At 37.5% G+C, this 20,255-nt stretch overlaps 1 protein-coding gene across 3 annotated transcripts in view; it reads right to left on the bottom strand.

The window, feature by feature from the left end:
• Window positions 1-1,632: 1,632 nt before the first annotated feature.
• The window catches only part of WASL (WASP like actin nucleation promoting factor), a 51,657-nt gene continuing 33,034 nt past the window's right edge, over window positions 1,633-20,255 (bottom strand). For 2 of the 3 annotated variants that reach the window (XM_030479106.1, XM_030479108.1), the window contains exons 5-11: window positions 19,342-19,365; window positions 14,120-14,288; window positions 11,257-11,299; window positions 10,746-10,899; window positions 7,071-7,585; window positions 5,716-5,824; window positions 1,633-4,330 (exon numbers count right to left, since the gene is read on the bottom strand). In XM_030479106.1, coding sequence (XP_030334966.1) covers window positions 4,269-4,330; window positions 5,716-5,824; window positions 7,071-7,585; window positions 10,746-10,899; window positions 11,257-11,299; window positions 14,120-14,288; window positions 19,342-19,365 — 1,076 coding nt within the window. In that variant the 3' untranslated portion in view covers window positions 1,633-4,268. The remainder of the gene's footprint in view (window positions 4,331-5,715; window positions 5,825-7,070; window positions 7,586-10,745; window positions 10,900-11,256; window positions 11,300-14,119; window positions 14,289-19,341; window positions 19,366-20,255) is intronic. The other variant, XM_030479107.1, reaches the window with a different exon arrangement.

Genomic DNA, 20,255 nt, shown 5'->3' with positions numbered 1-20,255 from the left:
AAAAGACGATTAAGCTTGGGGGAGGGAAAAAACACACACATGAAGTAATGGGTCAAGAATTTCACTCCAAAGAGGTTCCAAAACCTCTTTAGAGCACTAACAAAAGGCCTTTACATATGTTTGTTAGTATTAACAGATAAAACCCACAATAAACGTAAATATCAAGCTTTACAATTTCAGGATTGTATTAAGCTGTTCAGAGATAGGCAAGTCCTGCAGGTATCACCCAAAACTTTGTTCGAGAAAAATTTTAATAGCTGACAAGTTACTATTCTAGCTCATTTTAGCAGGTTACTCCTGCAAATACTGCAAAATTCATCATGAAATAAAATTTGTCAGAAAACAACTCATTACTTATTTTTGAACATTATTAAAATGATTCTACTTCTCTTCTCAACACGTATCTGCATTACTTTCAAATCCATGATTTCAAACAACTAATGGTTTATTTTTACAAGCACAAAATAGCAGACATGCCATAGCAGTTTGGTGATTAAAAATACAAGTCTCCTCCACAACTATACAAACATCCTCAAACTTTCAAAGACTGAAGTGTCCAGCTGGTGTCACTGACAAGCGAGTTTAAACATGGATACTAAACCCCCATGGCTCACGTTCTAGTTCACACTAACCCATCCTTTCCAAATTCTCACTCACAAGAAAACTCCAGGCAGTAAACAAATACATAGCAACCGGAATCCTCACTGCAGTGCTAGAGGGCAACACGGGTCCTTTGAGAGGCAGCGGCTTAGTATCTTCTAAGCTTCCCTAAACCATTTTCACTTTTCTATAAATAAAGCTGCTTATCACTGCACTTAAGCCTCAGGAACTTTAATTAGACCAGGAATTCCTCTAATGATTAGATAAAGGCTGTTGCAGTGGATTGGTAACAGTCTTAAACAAAAGGCTCTCTCCTCCTTTTTTCTCTTTGCATACATCTTATTTGGGAAAGTAACCACTGTCAAAGAAAAGAAACTGGAAGAAAAGCCTGCTTTCAAAAGCATATTTTAAGCTTCTGTTTAGTAAGTGGAGAGGAAATAATTATATACTTCAGCACATCCTGCAAGTAACAATTCCAACTTTGCCTTGCACTGAAGGCCTAAAAAAACCCAGAGAAGTACTCAAAGGAACGCCTGCCCCAGATAAAAACTTGAAATGCTAGACTCTTCAGATGCTTTGGAGGAGGAAGGCAGACTTAAGTGCCCTGAGCTCAAACACTACTCCATGCAAGACAAAGTAAAAACCTCGCAATTTAGCACATTCATTGACAAGAGTTAACTATTTAGTACTCCTTCTGGAGCGTTTACTGATGAAGCCATGTTTGTTTGACCTTGAAACGTTGCTGGATTGCTGCACTTGCCTGCAGCAGTAGCTGTTTCCAGAGAAGCAGCCATGAGATCTGCCAGGAGGCTGGACAGGGTGTCACATTCTTATTCATTGTGTTTACTCACCAGCAGCACAATCCAACTTTCCAGAGACACCAAAACTACTGCAACTAGACAGCGGCTATTTACTGCTTTGTTAACTTGGCAAGGGGACCAAAGTTACTTTTAAAGCGTGTAATCAATATGCAGATCTATTTTAAAACCTGTGCCACGATTAGCACTTAAAAACCACACAGTTTTACGCTAGTTGGGTCAAATTAATTTTATTATGCTCCATGATGAATTGCCACCAGTGCAACATCCTATTCACTGTACATTTCAAAAATTCACATACTAAAAAATTCAGTTCGATAAATGGAAAACTGAATGATTGAGAAGTTCTTACGGATTTCATACGTACAAGTGGCTAGCCAATATTGTCTATGCACATAGAGTGTTGATACAAAAGCCTCATGCTAGCTTGTTAATTGCTAAGGCTATCTGGACAGCCATTTAACCAGAATATATAAGAGGCCTTCATTACAATGTTTAGCAACGGTGCACCAGTATCATGAAATGCTATCTTCTGCTCATAGTGCAAGTGGCGGAGTGCTGAAGCATGCAGTTATGAGTAACTTAACTGCCATTGCAGTCTTTATGCCTGAAATTTATCATGTACAAACACTACTTTAAAGTAAATATTAACCTGGACACCACACAATGTGAGTGTACTTTTTGTATGAATAAAGAGAAATAGAAAAACCAAAAGCTATCTTTGGCCAGTATCTACAAATCAAAGTTTTATTCAATAATGTAACTTCAGAGCTCCCAAAACCTGGAACAGAAATTGGATTAATGAACTGTGATGCTTAACTATCAGCTATATTACAGAAATTCCAATTCTGGGAACATAACAGCTAAACATATCTAGTAAGTAACATGTTAGGAAAACCTCTAGGCCTCGTCTGCTTAATTTTAAAATGCCCTATATGCAGTAAAAATACGGGAGCAGTGCCAGAAGTTATATGAAAGCCATACAAATATTTTCCTTATACGTAAGTTCTTAACTCCCCTGCCATTAGCTACCCCAGGCTGCACTTGCACTCGATCCAATGCTCACGCCATTACAGCCGCAAAGCTAGTAGGAAGTGTTCCCAGCAGCAGAGGGCGACGCGAAAGTTACTGCAAGAAAGTGAGACCACTTGGAAATTTCTTCCTCAAGTTATGTGCTTAAATTACTTTCGGAAGGAAGTTAGCATCCTCTGAATAATTTAACTACAACCTTACCTCTCCCACTACTTTTCAGCAACTTTCCTTTCCTCTCATATGACTAAATTAATTCACTAAAGACTAGGTTATAACTGGGTTAGAAATCCAAGCCGTATCATGCAGGTCCAGCCTGCCAAGATCAGGTCAACACTGGGTTTCAGTCAACAAAATTCCGATAACTTAAATTTAGTTTGATACCTTGACTACAGTCAAAGACCCAGGACACTATGCATTAACTATGCTCCAAGTATGACTGACTTAACTAAACATTCTGTGTCAGATAATGTGGTTTTTAAAAAAATTTTCTACCTGAAAATTACAGTAAGTACAGTATTAATGCTGCAGATATTAAATACCTACATAGCATAGATTAGTATTCTGTAATAGGCAGATATGCCAAAGTTTACTGCACTACGAAGTACAACTTATATAAATGTGCAAGCTGTGAAATGAGAATCCCACTTTCCGTCCACTTATTCAAATATTATTCTTGCGATTCGGGTTCTTGATCTTCATCACAACCCCGGTCTTAAAGCCAACATATGAAGACAGAATATTGCCATAACGTTCAGTACTTATTCAAAGTGTATATTCTGAGCTAATGGCTTTCCAACTTTATGGATGTAGGATTGGTGTTTCAGCATTTGTTGTGTACCATAACGCAAAGACTGCAAAGTAATACCACTTGTGTTTATTAGTACACCAATGTCCTACAAATTTTTAAAGTAATTAAACATTATTGAAGCAAGCATTAAACGAAACCCTTCAGCCTGAAAACCACTTAAAATTGATTTTAAAAATAAATCGAACTGTAGCAACTGCCAGGCTCCAGCATAGCCCCTGGTAATTTACACTTCTTCATTCTGGAAGTAAGAGCTGGGAAGGAGAGAAAAAAAAAGACTGAACTTGCTTGCATCAAAGATGCCTTTACGACTATTACAATGTAAAAAGCCACCCTGTTCAACTTCAGATAGAGAGTTCCCTAATTGAAGGATTTAATTACTTCTGCTGTTCAATAGCAGTCAGTACTGCTACAGTTAGGGCAAGGTAACCTCCACAACTAGCTGTGCATTTCTGCAGTGATCTTGTCTTATGTAAAGCATACTGCTAAGGTTTGAACTAAATGTTGTGATGTATTTGAAACCATGCAATAGTATAAGCCAGCCTCAACATCCATGTAGCATTGCATTTGAAATGAAGGGGCTAAATAAACTAAGAGCTGCATCACTTAAAGAACATAGTGCTATACTAGGTTTTAATAAGAAAATTTAGATACAGAAAAAGTAGGGTATGAAAATAGTGTTTTCCTTCTTGCATTATAACTAAATTACATTAAGGTTTTTGTCAGTCTCACATATTACATTTAAACTCCCTTATTGATGGAATGGAAAGTATTCACATGTACATGATCATCCAGGTGTAAACTTGCACACATTAACAGGGAGTAGCTTTGTAGAGGATTATGACAAACCTTTACAGATTAAATGAGGTATTGCACAGATTAATAAAAAAGCAAAAGGCAACAAAAATATACAGCAAATTGGTAGAACATTTACATGATAATTTTACAGAATCCATAGACAGAAAGTAGTGTTTAGTATATCATTCACCTTAAAAAATATATATATAATATGATCAATCATCCCATTCATCATCATCCTCAAAGTCTTCTTCATCATCTTCATCCTCATCTTCATCTGTAAGACAAAAAAAGCAAGTCACTTGCACGCACCGAATTAACATGACAAAAGTGTTATCGATTTCTCCCACAACTTTCTGAAAACAGAACAATCAGTTCAAGGTCATCACGACACTACATTTGGTAATAGTCTATTTTAAGATTGCTAGATGTGACATTTGGTTTAGATAGATGCTGGCTGAAAGTTAAACGTAATTTTCTCACTCCTCTCCCCATGTAGGAAAAATGTATCTTGTTTTCTGCTATGACAAAAAGAATCAGAAGTTTTCATTTAACACTTTTTACTTATTACTCTTTCATAGAAAATGTGAGAGACAGCTTGTTCCAGATTGGGTTTTAAACTTCAAGGACAGATTAATTTCTGAAATGTAAGAACTGTTTCCCCAGGTTTACAATGTAATGGGATTTCTGTTTACTCTACAAACAGATAAGAAAAAATCGTGAGCTAAAGACTGTTGTGGCTACTGGAATATTCTAAGCTGTGTAATGCACACCAACATCAATGTTTGCAGTTAACTTCATTCAGCATTCCCCTCTTTTTATATGTATCATAACTTAAAAATTGTAGCCTGTTAAAATTAAGCTATTTATTTGTTAGGCAAGAGCATTTCCTTCCCTAGGAAGGATGTATTTAGCACCCTTCTGGTATTTAGTTTATGTAAAGTACCAAAACTGGAGATTACTAAGCAGGGCAGCAAATCAACAATCTATATTGCACTTAGTCAAATGGTCTGCGGACTGCAAGTGGAGCTTTGGTATCAATGTAAGATCTGGAAGAAAAATGTATCAAAGGCTAAACAGAAGAGAGGTAACCAAACAGCTGCACTGCAGCTACTGAACTGCATTTATTACAAGCTGATATTTGAGAAATGCAAATCCTCTTGCAGCCTTATTTTTCCCAAGCACTGAAGCGTGAAAAGTTGATTCAGTACTACTATGGGACCAGTCAAGTAACTCCGGTTATCCGATTATTATCCAGCAGGTGGCATCCAAAGCCCACTGGAAGGCACAGTTTTAAGAGAATGGATCTGCAAGAGCTTTGGTCCTAGAAATAGCACGAAAAACCTTCCTCCCCAAAATATTTTGACAACTTATTTCACCAGACATCTAGTGGATAAAAATATGTCAGTTAAAATAAAAATCTTTACAAGAATATTAGCCTTAATTAATAATTTTAAACTGAGAATTACTGCAAACTGCTGTACACCAGTAATTCGAAGTAGTACAAAGTAACCATTCAACTCATCATTAGGGGTCTGCCTACAAAATTCTGTATTGGACTATGCTGACATCCATGCTTTTTTCCCCAACACCATTTTTGTTGAACAGGAATGTTAACTCTTAAAAACCTGACACTCTGAGGCCAGAAAATTTCAGACTCACCTGAAGAATGAATGGCTTTGCTCCTTTTCTGCATAACTTCCATTAACGCACCCACAATTCCTGAGGTGGGGGCAGGTGTAGGTGGTGCACTCTCCTGACCATCAGATACCTTGGAAAAAGGATATATTAGAAAAATGCAATTAGCAAAACAGAACCTGTGTATTTCAAGACAAACTTCCTGTAAGATTAATGAGTTTATTCCTTCAAACAGAAGGAAGTGCAAAACTGCAGTCTGTTTCTTTAGCTCAAGCTAAGGTGTTTCTTTTTTCTCTTTCGCCATGTAACACAACTGTAGTTGGTCCATATTCAGGATTAAATATTTCAGCTCTGACTCATCATGAAGGGAGGGCTCAGCTAAAGGAAAGCTGTACAGGCATGACTTCTGTGGCTGAAAAATTATTACTTATTTTATCCTTGGTATATGCCCCAAAATATTTTTCCTTGTTGGGGTTTGTTAACCAGGTCTGCTTTGGGTTGTTAATTCCTTCTGAAAGTAACAGACTTTGATACTTCGTATCTGTAATGGCACATAAATACTAAGACAGGATGACAGAATGGTTTGGGTTGGAAAGGACCTTAAAGATCATCTAGTTTCAACCCCCTGCCATGGGCAGGGATGCCTCACACTAGATGAGGTTGCTTAAAGCCCCATTCAGCCTGGCCTTGAACATGCCCTCACACTACTGTTGTATCAGAAGCCTCAGGTGCAGTAGCATGGCATAAAAAACCCCAACAACAACAACAGAAAAAGGGCCTACAGGCAAAATCATTTTGAAGATATTCAGTGATATCAAGAAGAAACAGTAATAGCCTGAAATAGCCTGAGCTGAAGCAGGAACAGCAGAGGCATCCCTCATGGGATGCACTTTTCTAGACATGGGCAGACACCTTCTAACAAGCCTCAATGTTTGCAAACCATAGGTCCCTTTTAAGATGAGGGGCTGGGAGATCTAGTGTTTGCCTTCCACTACCATTACTGCTCAACTCATTTTCTGCAGTTGTTCAGATGATTTTACTGAAGTATTCAGGAGACCAGCAATCTTTCATAGTTCTTGCAAAAGTTCTTTACAGTCATGATACCATGGTATCATCATTGTAGGATTTATGCTTAAAGCTTTACTGAGAAGTGAGAAATGAGTTTGAAACAAGGGTTATTTCATGCACCAATACTCCTCTATAGCAAATATATGTTCTAAACATTTTCTCAGCACTACTGTTTAAGGCATCACTTCAAAAAAAACTCTTAAAAGTTATGATCCAGCCCAAAACAGAACCACTATTTAATGTTCACAATGCAATGGTGCATCCATTTGCAAGTCCCAAGGGGACCTAGACGAGAAACAGCTTTTACTCACAGATTTCAGTTGTATACCCTGCCGTATCTGGTCTAACAGTGCATCTCTTCCTGAGCAGGACACTGGTCGACTGTTCTGTTCTACTTTCTTTAACTGAGCTCCTTCTCTGATTTGATCCAAGAGTGCTGCTTTGTTTCCCGCAGGAACTGGAAGCTGGTGATCAACCTCTGAAGTAAGGCCTGGTGGTGGAGGAGGACCAGGAGGGGGTGGAGGAGGAGGAGGTGGTGGAGGAACAGATGACCCACTTGCTGGTGGTGGTGGTGGTGGAGGGGGGCCGGATGGTGCAGATGATGAATGCACAGGTGGTGGTGGAGGATACATCCTGTTTGGAGGAGGTGGGGGCACTGCTGCACCAGGTCTAGATGGAGGTGGGGGTGGAGGTGCTGCTGTGGGAGCTCTTGACGGAGGTGGAGGTGGTGCCCCTCGGCCCCTAGCAGGGGGAGGAGGAGGGCCCGAGCTATGGGGTGGTGGTGGTGGAGGGGGTCCTCCTCTGCACGGTGGTGGTGGAGGTGGAGCTGAAATGAAAGAAGACAATTTGCAATCACATGCCACTCAATACCCCTAAGTCTTCCAGAGACTAGCAGAAAAAGAAAAAAGGCTCTGCCTCGCCTTTTGCAAGGATCTCTGTGCCTGTGCAAATGTTACCAATTTTGGATTAAGTTGAATATAGCTGAACAAGCTATGCTTCAGATCAATGCAAACCAAGCTGAATATAGCCGCTATGTCCATTGCATATTTTGTAATAGAATCAACATGCAGGAAGCAGGTGCAATACATGAAAAGACAAAACAAGCTTGGTCATCAATTTTTGTTTGGTCCTATGGTAGTGATTGTTAGTGTTTCAATTTCTCACGACAAAATGCAGAAAAAAAATTAAAAACAATCCTCTAGAATTTTGTTGACCCAGGACAGAAGGCAAGAGAAAGTGGTTCTAGAAAACACATTAAAATGAAATACAGAATTTCCACTTTATAATCTATCCATTATTTTATTAGGGAATTACAGAGGCAAGTATTTTTTGAAGTAACATCTTCCAGTTACAAGAAAAACTACTAATGCATTACAATGCAGCGCAAACTGGCTCTTAGTCCCTTTTACCGAAAATTAGTTTCAACAATACGTTTACGGTAGGGACCATAGAAAGAAAATCTCGACGCACAGGTCACTTCTATATGAAGTGGCCTTGAAAGGTACTTGCTCTGCTAATGGCATTTTAAATAGCGCCATTTCCTCTTCCATTAACCATCTAATGGTTTATGGTACTTTTGGTTGTGTTATTGTTGCACATAACTACTTAATAACCCAGGTGCCATCATACAACTAAAAATTCACAATTGATTTCACATGCTTTGATAACAAAAAGGGTATCACACTTAAGAAGATACTTCTTTACTACTTCTACTATCTCTTTCCTGTTACATGCTGAGAAATCAGGATGTCTGCGTTGGAGTAGAGAGGGAACATCCCTAAAATAAGGATTTTGAGGAAGTGCCTCAGTGCCTCCTTCCCTGCTCATCTAGAGAAACACACCCCTCCTAAAATTGCATGTTACGTTCTTAACTTCCACAAACTGCTCTGGGCTTTTTCCATCCCTTCAAAAGAACAACACTGGGAGAATCTCCTCTCAAACTTCACAGATTTTCCAAGAGACATACTGCCAACATTCTTGATTTTAAAAAATCCCACCACTTTCTGGCTGACATGACTGCAGTTTCCTTTTGGGCCATTGGAGGCCAGTATTTTCAAACATAACTTACTCAGCAAGCACTACAGACTGTTTTTCTGTATTACTGAAAAGATATACAACATGGTCACGCTTTAGAGTCTGCAGTGTCTGTAGATTTTGAACACACGGTTTAAGTTTTCCTGTGGTTTTATCTGCACCGTATCTAGAGAGATATGCCTCATCCCATCTGTGGAAACAGAATTCAGGAGTTTTTATAAGGCTTGTCTGCACTCAACTGAGTGAAATGAGGAGGAGCAAGGAAGGAGCACCATTACCTCATCCTCTCTCCCTTCCCCCCCCAGACAGATAGTACAAACAAACCAAGAAAATAATTTAGTTTTTTTTTATAAATGCACATTAATCTGAATATTGCCCTTAAGAAAAAAGTCTGTAAAAATCTTCTATTGGTGGTATTGTCACTAAAAAACCCCTGATCGACAGTACCAAAACTAGGGAAAGGGCAGAAAAAACAGGAAAGTAACTTCTATCTGAGCAGAACAATGTGTCTGCAAGCTCAAGTCAGCATCCTGGCAGAGTCAATACGTAAGCACAGAAATTCTTGCAATAAACACAGAAAAATGTGTTTCAGCTGAGAAAGAACACTTCAAACAGCAGTCAAGCCTACACATCAAACAACATAATTGTGGATAAACCCACTGAAATACTGGAATATTTTATCTGCCTCTACCAGAAAGCACAGAGGTAAAGTATCATCATGCATGTAAAAAAGCTGAGGCAGCTTTTCTTTCAATTTTATACATGCAAGTGTGAAATTAACACATACTTAAAAGAAAAATAAGCATTTTTTAAGTATTTTAAACTAATCATAAGAATCCAAGGCAAGTATTCTCAATCCAATTTTATGGTCAGCAGTCTAGGATCAACAACTCTGTAACCATTTAAACAGAGTTAAGATTATATAAAGAAACTGGCAGATTTCTCACTGAGAAAAAAACCCCAAACAGAACTGAAATTTTGCTTGCGATTTAAAGAAGAAGTTTGACTGTAATTTTTAGTATTGCAGTCAAACAGGTGTGGACTAAGGCTTCTCATCTAGGAAAGAAATCACACAGCAGCATGAATACTTTGAAGCATTTGCTTAGATGCCAGCTCAAATACATACCGCTCCACCGTGGGGGACCTAAGGAATAAATGTACACAAGTCATTGTTCCCTGAATCTGTATCTCTTTAGTCACTCGAACAATTTATTCACTAGTTTCAAACTGCTATAATTTTAATGGCATTTATATCCTATTGCTCTTGAGAAGCGTTCTGAGCAAATTTCCGAGAGTTTCACATCGGCAGTGTAATTTTCAGACTGACTAGATAACGTATCAGCTGGGACCACATTCAAAGGCTAGGAAGAAGGAAATGGCTTGTTTGGGAATTCTTTTGCAGCAGAAACCTGCTCAAAACTAGCACTTTTTACTTTAAAATAGAAAAAAAAGCCCTAAAAATTTTCATGTAAAGTTTGCAGGTCTCTAGCTGTTGCAAGGGTCATCACACAGTGCTGCCAGGGTAAACAGGCACCATGCATATACCTGTCAGCCATGTACTACTACCATAACTGACAACAGCAGTATGGCTTCTAAGATTTTAACTTACTTATAAGATTGAGATTATAAATAAATATGCAACATGCAGAGTCTGGAAAATCTGTATTGAACATACTGCGTAGCTTTGCAGTCAGACTAAATGCAACTGGAAATTACTTAACTGACATAGGTAAGATCCTTATTCTTTAAGGAACAAGTACTCTCAGGGGTCATGCATGAACATTTTTACATAGCGTATGGTGCACAGAAATCTTATGAAAACCAGTGCAACTGCAGTGACATGAGGTCCAGAAAAGAGAATCAAAAATTGTTCATCATCAAGGGTTTCTACTCTAACCCTTAAGGCAAAAAATGCCCTGATAGTTTTTACGTGGAAATAAAAGGAATCCCACCTTGTCTGCGCAGTTCATTTTTAACAGCTTCCACACCTCCTGTTTTTTCAATGAAATCATATATGACCTTTGAAGTTTCTTTGTCTTTTAGTTGAGCCTCCGAAATTCCACACAGATCAAACAGGTTTTTCAATTCTGGGTCTAAGTTGTTCACCTGCAAGTAAGATTCAGTTTTAAGTAGCTTGAAATAGAAGATTTTTTTTTAAATATTGTTTGCATTGGGAAAAAACCAAGCCATGTAGTTAAAAGAATATAAAAGCCAAATATATATCAGAAAAGGCTGATTTAGGAGAGAGAAGTACCTTGCACAAAAACTTAAGTTTTGCATCTTTTCCCCCCCGTCCCAGATCCCTCCTATTCCCTTGTATGCTAACTTCTATGTTTGCATCATACTATAAAAATCACAATTTATAACTATGTTTATTTAAAGCCAATCTTCACAACTTTACATTAAAAAGCCTCCACAACTTTTAAACATTCAGTGTCTTGAATAACTTATTAAATTACTTACATCAAAACCTGTGTTTGGATCCCAACCAACATGTCCAATGTGCCTAAAAAAGCAAAAAAGTCCATTTAATCGACATAAAAAGGACCTTGTTAACTAAAATAGGACACCAAGATAACTGGAGATTATTACCAGCTTCTACCTCCAGGCTCATTAAGACACTAAGCAATTCTTAATCCTCAATGCTCCACTTGAGAATGGAATAGTAAAACTTCCTTTACTCCCACTTTTTGTCATGTCAAAAAGACCAAGTAGAGTTTTCCCCTTTAGGTTATAGTCTGTGGCAAAACATGAAGGTTCCATGCCCCCCTGGTGTGCATATGGATGGTGATGGAAGGACTGCACAGAGATCAAGGAAGAAGTTTAGTCTTTATATAGTAACTGGACCCAAGCTACTGCCAAGGCCTTCAATGTCATGCAGCTGTAAAACTTTCCCCTCCCTGTCATCACTGTTGTTTGTTCTCTTATCACCCTCCTCCCATTCACTTCTTTCAAAGTCAAGTCAGGACTGTTTTCAGTTGCCATCTTCCATTTCATGTGGCTATTATTATTTTTATGTGATACTATAATCAGCTAAAAAAGGCAGAAGAGTTTTTGCCCCCCCAAGCTACTTCATGCAACTGCTTGTTGGCTACAGAAGACAGAAGCGTAATGTTACCAGCACTCCATGTTTTGGGTTTCTTTTTGCCAATGGCCACTTCTAGAAACTTAACACAGTTTTCAGGGAAGTCCACTCAGTTTTTAAAACACCAGGTGAGCTGTCAGCATCCAACACAGTTCAGGCTATACTTGTCAAATGACGAGGATTGTTTTGCTGTCTTTTTCAGTGCCTAGCACAACAGACTTTTGTCATCTTGCTTGGGTCTGTTAGTACCAACAGCAGCACAAGTTTTCTTAATGAGAATACTGAAGCTCAATGATCATTTTTGGTCTTGGTGTAAGTACGATCAGTTAACCCATTAGTTTGAGAGGCAATAAGTAAAATATCTGGTTTAAAATAACATTACATTATAGAAAAGGCAAAAAAGGAGAGCTCCTGTTTTGCCTAAATATTTAAATGCCTTTCATTACCAAAATATGGGATGATTTATGGATAACAGTATTCTGGACATTAAACTACATTATGCTTCACATAAATTAGACATGCATTTCCTAATACACAGTCTCATACCTGACTGTAATGTATTAACTGGCCTATGTAAATTGACAGTGCAATCTTACCCATGTATTTCTGCACATTTGTGCGACTCAGGGTGCTCATTGAGAGGTTGTGAGCATACAATTCAGAACTTAGTGCACTTAACTGATATTAAATTTCAAATTAAGTAGTGTTACCATTGCTTCTCCTTCATTTTTCATCCCTCAGAGTAAATGTGTACGAGTAACTTACTTAACTGTAACACGCTTGTTTTCAGAGGTCTTTTCAATGAAAATGAATGCTTTACCAGGTAAATGCAACTCTCATGTTACTTAAAAGAATGTATACAGCACTAAGGTATGTTAATGCTAAGTAGCATTCAGTATTTTTTTTTTTCCTTCAGAACACTGAAAGTCCACATCTGTCTAACAGAAGGTATTAAAAATTTTATCTACTGATTGCAACTTTGATCTGGCATGAACAGTGACAGTGCTAGTCTTCCTCAGTATCACAGCTCAAGCTGTATACATGTTACATACATGATGCCTAACACCACCAAGCACCAGTTCCTGTACGTTTATACAAAACAAGCAATTAAAGTTTCTTACATAGTAATATGACACACAGCTGCACCCTACAGGAAACTTAACTAGACCTTAAGCCAAATAAAATAGACTTTCAATCTTGTTTTGCAAACGTTTACCACTTACAATTTAGTGTTACATTTAATGATACTAGAACGTATGAATGACCCTAGGGAAGCATTTTAGCCCTTCTCTCCTTTTATTGTCTGTCCACTATCTCATTCCACAGAGCAGTCTCTCAAAACACTGTCCAGTAACATTACTGTAACAGGTAATGCCAGAGTTACTTTTATGGAGTTTTATTCTGGGAAAGCATGTCAGTGGAAGTGATGCAAAATAATGGTCCAAAAGAACAAGACTTTCATTTTTGGCATGTAAACCTCACACTGGTTTTTTAATGCTTCACAGAAACTGATCTTTCCTGTAACTAAAGCTCCTTATTGCTTTAGCAAATAAAGGCAACAGATTAAAATACCAAATTATAGTTCAGGGAAACAATAGTTAATTCAGTAAAGTGACCAAAACCAAGTTTTATGAAAGTGAAGCTTAAAATGAATCATCGCAACTATTCTAAAAGATTAAAGATACATAAAAAATTGTATTAAAGAAAATGCAACCCACTCCCAAGAGGTGTATACGTGCACGCTGTACTTTCATTACGAGATACGGGTACTACGCCATGTACCAGAACGAGTTAGTTTGTAAGCAGAAAGCCAGAGATAAAAACATGGCTATTTCATTTCCACTGTTATGACAAGTCAGGGCCTGCATATGTTGACTGAGCAGCACTGCTGTAAGAATAACAGTGTTAAGAAGTTGACCACTGAGGCTGAATAGGAGTCTGCACTGAGCTGACTACTTCAATAGGAATATCTCTATGCAGCTAATTTTTTTTCTAACTTTTTTTAGGATAGCAAGTTACTTTTTGTTTACAGCTGCAGTAAACTCCTCACCTGTGTATAAGCTAACCTGCTTTTACATCCCACAGCACTCCAGCTAGCATTCACTGTAGTTCATGGTACACACAACAGTCACACATTCAAGTCTTCAGCATTTGCAAGTGTAATTCACTCACACACACACAAAACCCACCAAAGAAACCCCACCCACCAAAAAGAAAACTCAAACTCAAAAAAGTCCTTACTGGAAATTGGATGGCGTTCCGATATCTGCCTTTGTCAATCTTCTCTTTTTAGTTTTTCCTTTCTTCTTTTCTTTGGTATATGAAATATTGTTGACTTGTGGAGTATAAAATCTGTTTGTTGTAATTTCTGGGTTTTTGATATCGACAGTTGCCATTGGTAGATTTGGGCCTGTGAATATAAAGTACAGGAGTTTTACTGCTGTGTTTCAACAAATCTCTATTTAACCTACAAACTTTTTAGTTTCTAGAGTGTAAAATACTTGTTCTGCAACCATAGCTCTACATGCCAAGTGCATCCAGCTGGGTTCTGGATGTCAGACAACAGACTAAGTTATTTGCTGAAGGGAAAAAAAAATGCTGCAAGAGTAATGGCAGAAAAATTTTGTAAACTAGAATTTGGTTTGGGGTTGTTTTTTCCACACCTCCCTCCCCTCCCAATTTGGCAAGAAAGCAATATTAAACTGAAGAGCTGTCAGGTACAGAACACATGGAATGAGACACATTAAGGTAGAGCACAGCTACTACCCTAAACAAGATCAAAGAAGTGACTGCCATAAACAATAACACCAGCATGCAATTACCCTGGCAGCACAACCTGATCTTAAAGAAGTAGGAATTTTAACTTAATGAGCCCGAAGCGGGAATGCTTTCTGCCATTGCACACAGAACCTGAACATGTGACTGATAAAACATGGTAATTTCCTGTGACACAGGACATGTTCAGAAACCATGCAGATGAGGCCCTCAGTGATATGGTTTAGTGGTGGTCTTGGCAGTTTTGGGGTAATGGTTGGACTTGATGATCTTATAGGTCTTTTCCAACCTGGTTGATTCTATGATTCTATGATCACCAGAACTTCAGAAAGCCGCTCTGGACACACTGTTGTCTTCAAATACAGGACAGTATCTATGGAACTACTTAGGGTTTCTTATGCCTTACTCTTTGACTGGTTTGAAAAATAACAGACGTCCCAGATCAAAAACAGAGCTTGAAGAGTAGTGACATAAAAACAGCACCAGAAATACAAATTAAACACTCAGAACATAATTGACAATTTCAAACCTCATTCTTCATCATAAACAATTTTGAATTATTACTCTAGTTATTTAAAACACAACTGAATTATATTCCTGCCAATTTTAGTATTATGGTACTTGTGCGATACTAGCAAATAAACATTACTAGCATGTTTTCCACTCAGTTTTTTTAGCTTAGTTTTAGAAGATAACTCCTGACATAAGTAAGTGATAGTAGTATTTAACTACTAAGAGGCAATTTCTGTATTTTTGATATATATATACACACATATGTATGTATACACATACATGCATATTTTTAAGGAAACCTACAAAAAGAAAAAGTGATTTCAGGTGTGGAAGAATGAGATTAAGCAGTCAATTTTGGCCAGTTTGGCCAGAAACATCCTCTACTTATCTGTGAGTTATAACCCAATGGTTAGCAAATCAATCAGTAAGACCCATGCATCCAGTCTTACTGATAAAAAAAAAATAGTCTAATTAGGGTTTGAGAAATCTGAACCTCATTCTGACACTATTTTTTCATAACTGCATTTTGTATGGCTAATTCAGTGTTATCTAAGCATTCTAAAGGGACCAACAAGCATTAAGTTTCACAGTCCAAATTCCAAATCAGAAAAAAGCAGCAGACAATACAATGGATAACAGCTGACATTTGTAGTTTAACACCTTAGTGGGAAGCACCTAGTACTAGCTGGAATAAGAAACAAGAACAAAAATGCAACACCAGGCTACACAAAACTAATCTAAAAACATATGACAACACCTACATTCCTGCAGGAGTCTTACAGGACAAGACTTAAAACTGCAGGAAGAAGAATTTCTAGTGTTTTCTGTTAAGCATAAATGTTTTGATCTAGAAATGTTACGATCTAGACAACTGTCCTTTGAAAATACTAAAGCATAAACTGACCACCTACGACTATGCAAAACCATTTGCATTGTTAAAGTTCACTTCAAGTTAGCATTAAATTCATTAATCACCAAGTATTATCAATCCAAAACTTAACAAGTAGAGTTGAGTAAAATCTTCAGGATGAATTGAAAATCACAGTCTTAATGTCATTAGATACAAAACCACTGTAGGAGTTCATTTTCACTTTAATTACCTATTTTCTCTATTATATTCTCTCTACTTTCACCCATTATACTGGTATTTGTAGTTTTAGCAGGTGTATTGACGTTCAAAAAGAAACGTGTACCTCTGCAATGCTTATTCAGCTGAGCTCAAATTATGAATTGATAGCCTGATTCCTTGGATTATAATAATATTCATACAAGGTATCACAGTAAAATCTTAAAGATCAAAATTCTTCTTACCATCAGGTTTAGACCTTAGATGTCCACGAGGGATAAAAGAACCTTGGAAAGATTTGTACTCTTCTAGAACTGCCATATTTATATCCAGTAAAATTTTTCCCATCATAAGGCATGCACCTTCCCCATCAGGTGCTGACAGCTCAACAAATGAAGGCGAAAGAGCCATATAGAGCTCATCGTTACGAAGTACCTGACAGTACAGTGGCCTTAAGCATCCACTGTTATCAATATCTGTAACATCTTCGGAAGGAGCTCCAGAAAATGTAGTACAGAACATTTTGAAATGTTAGTTCTAGGAAATTCTCTGTATTTTATTTAGAATCTCTCTCAACATCTGTCCCAGACTACAGACAGCCCTACAATAAATGCAAACTGGTCTAGTTAATAGCTGAAACAAAATTCTGCCACATGGTTCTTAAAGATTCCCTCAAAACCTAATTCTCTGACAAATCCTTGTTTCATCCAGAACTCCAGTAAGAGGTCAGTTCAACGACAATAACTCCTCTTTATTTGCATAAAGAGACCTAGCTATTACAGATGAGTAGAACATAAATCCCAGGAAATTACAGACTAAAACATTTTACATAACTGTTAATGCCAATTTGATTTTAATCCTGCAATTCTACAAAAAAGAAAGAAAAAAAAAATCTTAAATCCGTACCATTGAAAATGTCATATGAAAAGAGAGTGCTTTTTCCATGCAGCTTCAAAGGACGCAGAAAATCCAGACAAACGAGCCCCACTAAACCAAAATTCCCCACAGTATTTCAAGCATGGATCATGTGAGTATAGAAATGCGACTGTTCTTGCTTTTCAGTTTTAAAGGTAATTATGCATTGACACCCAGGACAAAAAAAACAGGTGTTCCTTTTTGTTGTTGTTGTTTTCCAAATTTCACTGCATATGGAGAGTAAATAAAAAAAAACAGCTGATCCTACAACAACTTAGTTGCTTTTTTGGTGGGTTCCCCCATTCCCCCCAAGTTACATGCTGACAGTATGTAACTGCTCTAGCCTGAATTTCAAACACTGAAAGGCAAAGTCTGTATAGAATACAACCTGAGGCTATAAACCCACACCCTGACCATATCTCACCTCTGACTACAGCGGGCGTGATCACACTTAACTTTTTGCCAGCAGAGAAGCCAGGAATCATAGAATTTGACAGAATCAGAAAAGAAAAACGGACAGGTTGTGAAAGAGTACGTGGATGTCCCAGGGAAACAGTTTACTAAAAAGCAGAAAGTTCTGACTAGTAATTACAGACCTGGAACATAAAATCTATGGGCATAAATCTATGCCTTCAATACTCAGGATAATGGCATAGGACCAATAACTGCAAATTCAGTATGCATTTTTCTCAAAAAAAAAAAAAAAAAAAAAAAAAAAGTTTTTGCCTGGGGTTTTACAGCATGAATTATGGAGACTACTTTGCAAACAAAAGTATTTGTGGGCTTAGTTTTTACAGGTGTAGTTTTCTTAAACCTTATTCCAATCACAGATGAACTAGACAAACAAATTGCTTGTGTTACAGTTGGTAACATTTACAGTAGAGACAAAGGCTAAACATTTTGTGGGAGGTGGCACTACACAGTCACCACTGCTGTTTCAATTCCCATCTGCTCTGCAGACACTGCTATCAGGGATGCGCTGTTCAGATTAGCAGAAGCAAATGTCGCTCAAGAGGCAGAACAGTTAAAACCTTCTGAAAGCTCAGAAAAGCTGGTAAGATGATCCTGGATGGTATCACTATGATTGTTTCTAAACTACACAACCCAGTCCCAGTTGAAGGAATCAATACTAAAAAATGCCTGGCACAAACTGATGATTGCCTGGACTTCCTCAAAACTTCACGTCTATGAAAGAGTAATATTTTTAGAAGTATTCCATATGAGGGATGTTTTATTTAGATTAAAAAAGATATAAGTAGTTCCCATAATTCAGGATTTGCTAAGGACTACCTATTTGGAGACCTACACCAAGATGCTTGGGTGTCTTGGTTAGTACAAGTTTAAGACTACCACTTCAGGCCATAAGGGGACCTCAGATGACCAGATACCCTTGCTCAAGCAGCAAATGAACAGATACAGGGATACGACCTATGACCTGGATCACCAACAGACATATCACAGGAGAAATCACTTTTTAATTTCAGTGTGAATTCAGAACTACAAAGACTCCAAACTTAATATTCATTGATGTGCATTTCTTCAGATGAATCTAGAAGATAAAAAAAAAAATATATAGTTTTGACTCCTTCCATCAATTTAATAAGAGGATCTCCCGAGGAACCTGATCTTCACGCCAGTGAGACATATTCCTGAGACACAGACAGATTTAAATAATCCTTCATGTAAAAAAAAAAAGTTTCATATTGACAAGCACGACATATGATCAAAGAGCTATATTACAGTTCGCCAGATACACTGAAATTGAAATTTTATGGATGTTTTATGAAATCTGCCATCATTATGCCTGCCTTTAGACAAATAGGCCAACTTTAAATATCATCAAGGTTCTGCCTAGTGATCCTATATAGGCATATTCTGAAGACCAAGCAGCAAACACAAGGTACAAAGTTTTCTTCTCAGTTTAAACTGAAAGGCCTCTGTCCTATTTGCAACAAAACATGCTCCTCCAAAAGCATTCTTTACAAATGCCAGCTACGCCACAGATCTTTCAAGCTACAACTAAACAAATACCAAAGAACAGAAACAAAACAAATATACAAACCTCCAGAATAAGAGGTTACTGCTTTTGCCACCACAGGACTATCCTGAACAAGTCCAAAACAAAGCTATACATAAACACTAAATTACAGGAATAGGAAAAAATAAAATGTAGTGACTCATGCAAAAAGCTTACCATTTGGTGGGTCTCGTCTTTTTTCTGTTGGAAAAGAAAAAGAGCTATTTATTCATAGGTATCACAGGAAAAATTCACGCTAAATTTTCATTTCAGGTGAAGCTTTCAATGATGTTGAACTCAAACTTAAGAATCTATTAATATCCTTAAGGTCTATTGTGCAGTTGAAAATAAAACTAAAAAAGCATTACAGAAAAATAACCACTCAATTTTGGATAATAAGCACCAATTTTGAATGCGCGAACTGAGTAGGAGGATAAGGTAATAACTACTGAGCTGGTTTCAGACATTTTTGACTCCAATGTAAGGTGAAATATTAAAAAAGCTGCTGTTCTGGTACAACTTCTCAAAGCAAGATTTTTGAAGCATTATGCTTTCTGATTTCCATTAAATGAGACTGTTCCTTCACTTTTATTTGAAATATAATTGGCACTTTTACACAGTATTGTTCTCCCACAGAACCTAAAAGACATTATAATTATTTTTGGTTTATGCAAAGAAAATAAGACACAGCGGGATAAGACTTCATCTGTTATCCAATAGGCAACTGAACAATATGGAACAGAACCAGAATCTCCTTAGTACTAATCTGATATTCTATTTACGATGCCAAACTGTTTCATAAACCATGAAGAATTTGGCTTGATGATTTAAAATGGAGTTGTAAACATTTCACATTTCAGTGTTCTCAGCCTATAATAGTAAATTCTTCTTTAAATGAGATATCCCTCGCTTACTATTAATTTCCATCCACCACAAATGGCATGTACCTACCCTGCAGCCATCCTTCAAAACCCCCAGTACACAGTTACACTATTCGTGTACCTACACATACACTTTTAAGAATTTTGAATTTGGCAGTACACTTATGGGCAAGCAGCTTGTCATCTCACTACACCGAAAAGCATGGCTCC

This window comes from Strigops habroptila, chromosome 3, assembly GCF_004027225.2.
Source record: "Strigops habroptila isolate Jane chromosome 3, bStrHab1.2.pri, whole genome shotgun sequence".
Taxonomy (NCBI): domain Eukaryota; kingdom Metazoa; phylum Chordata; class Aves; order Psittaciformes; family Psittacidae; genus Strigops; species Strigops habroptila.
The sequence above is the reverse complement of the archived record's forward strand: the minus strand, read 5'-3'. Positions and strand labels throughout refer to the sequence as shown.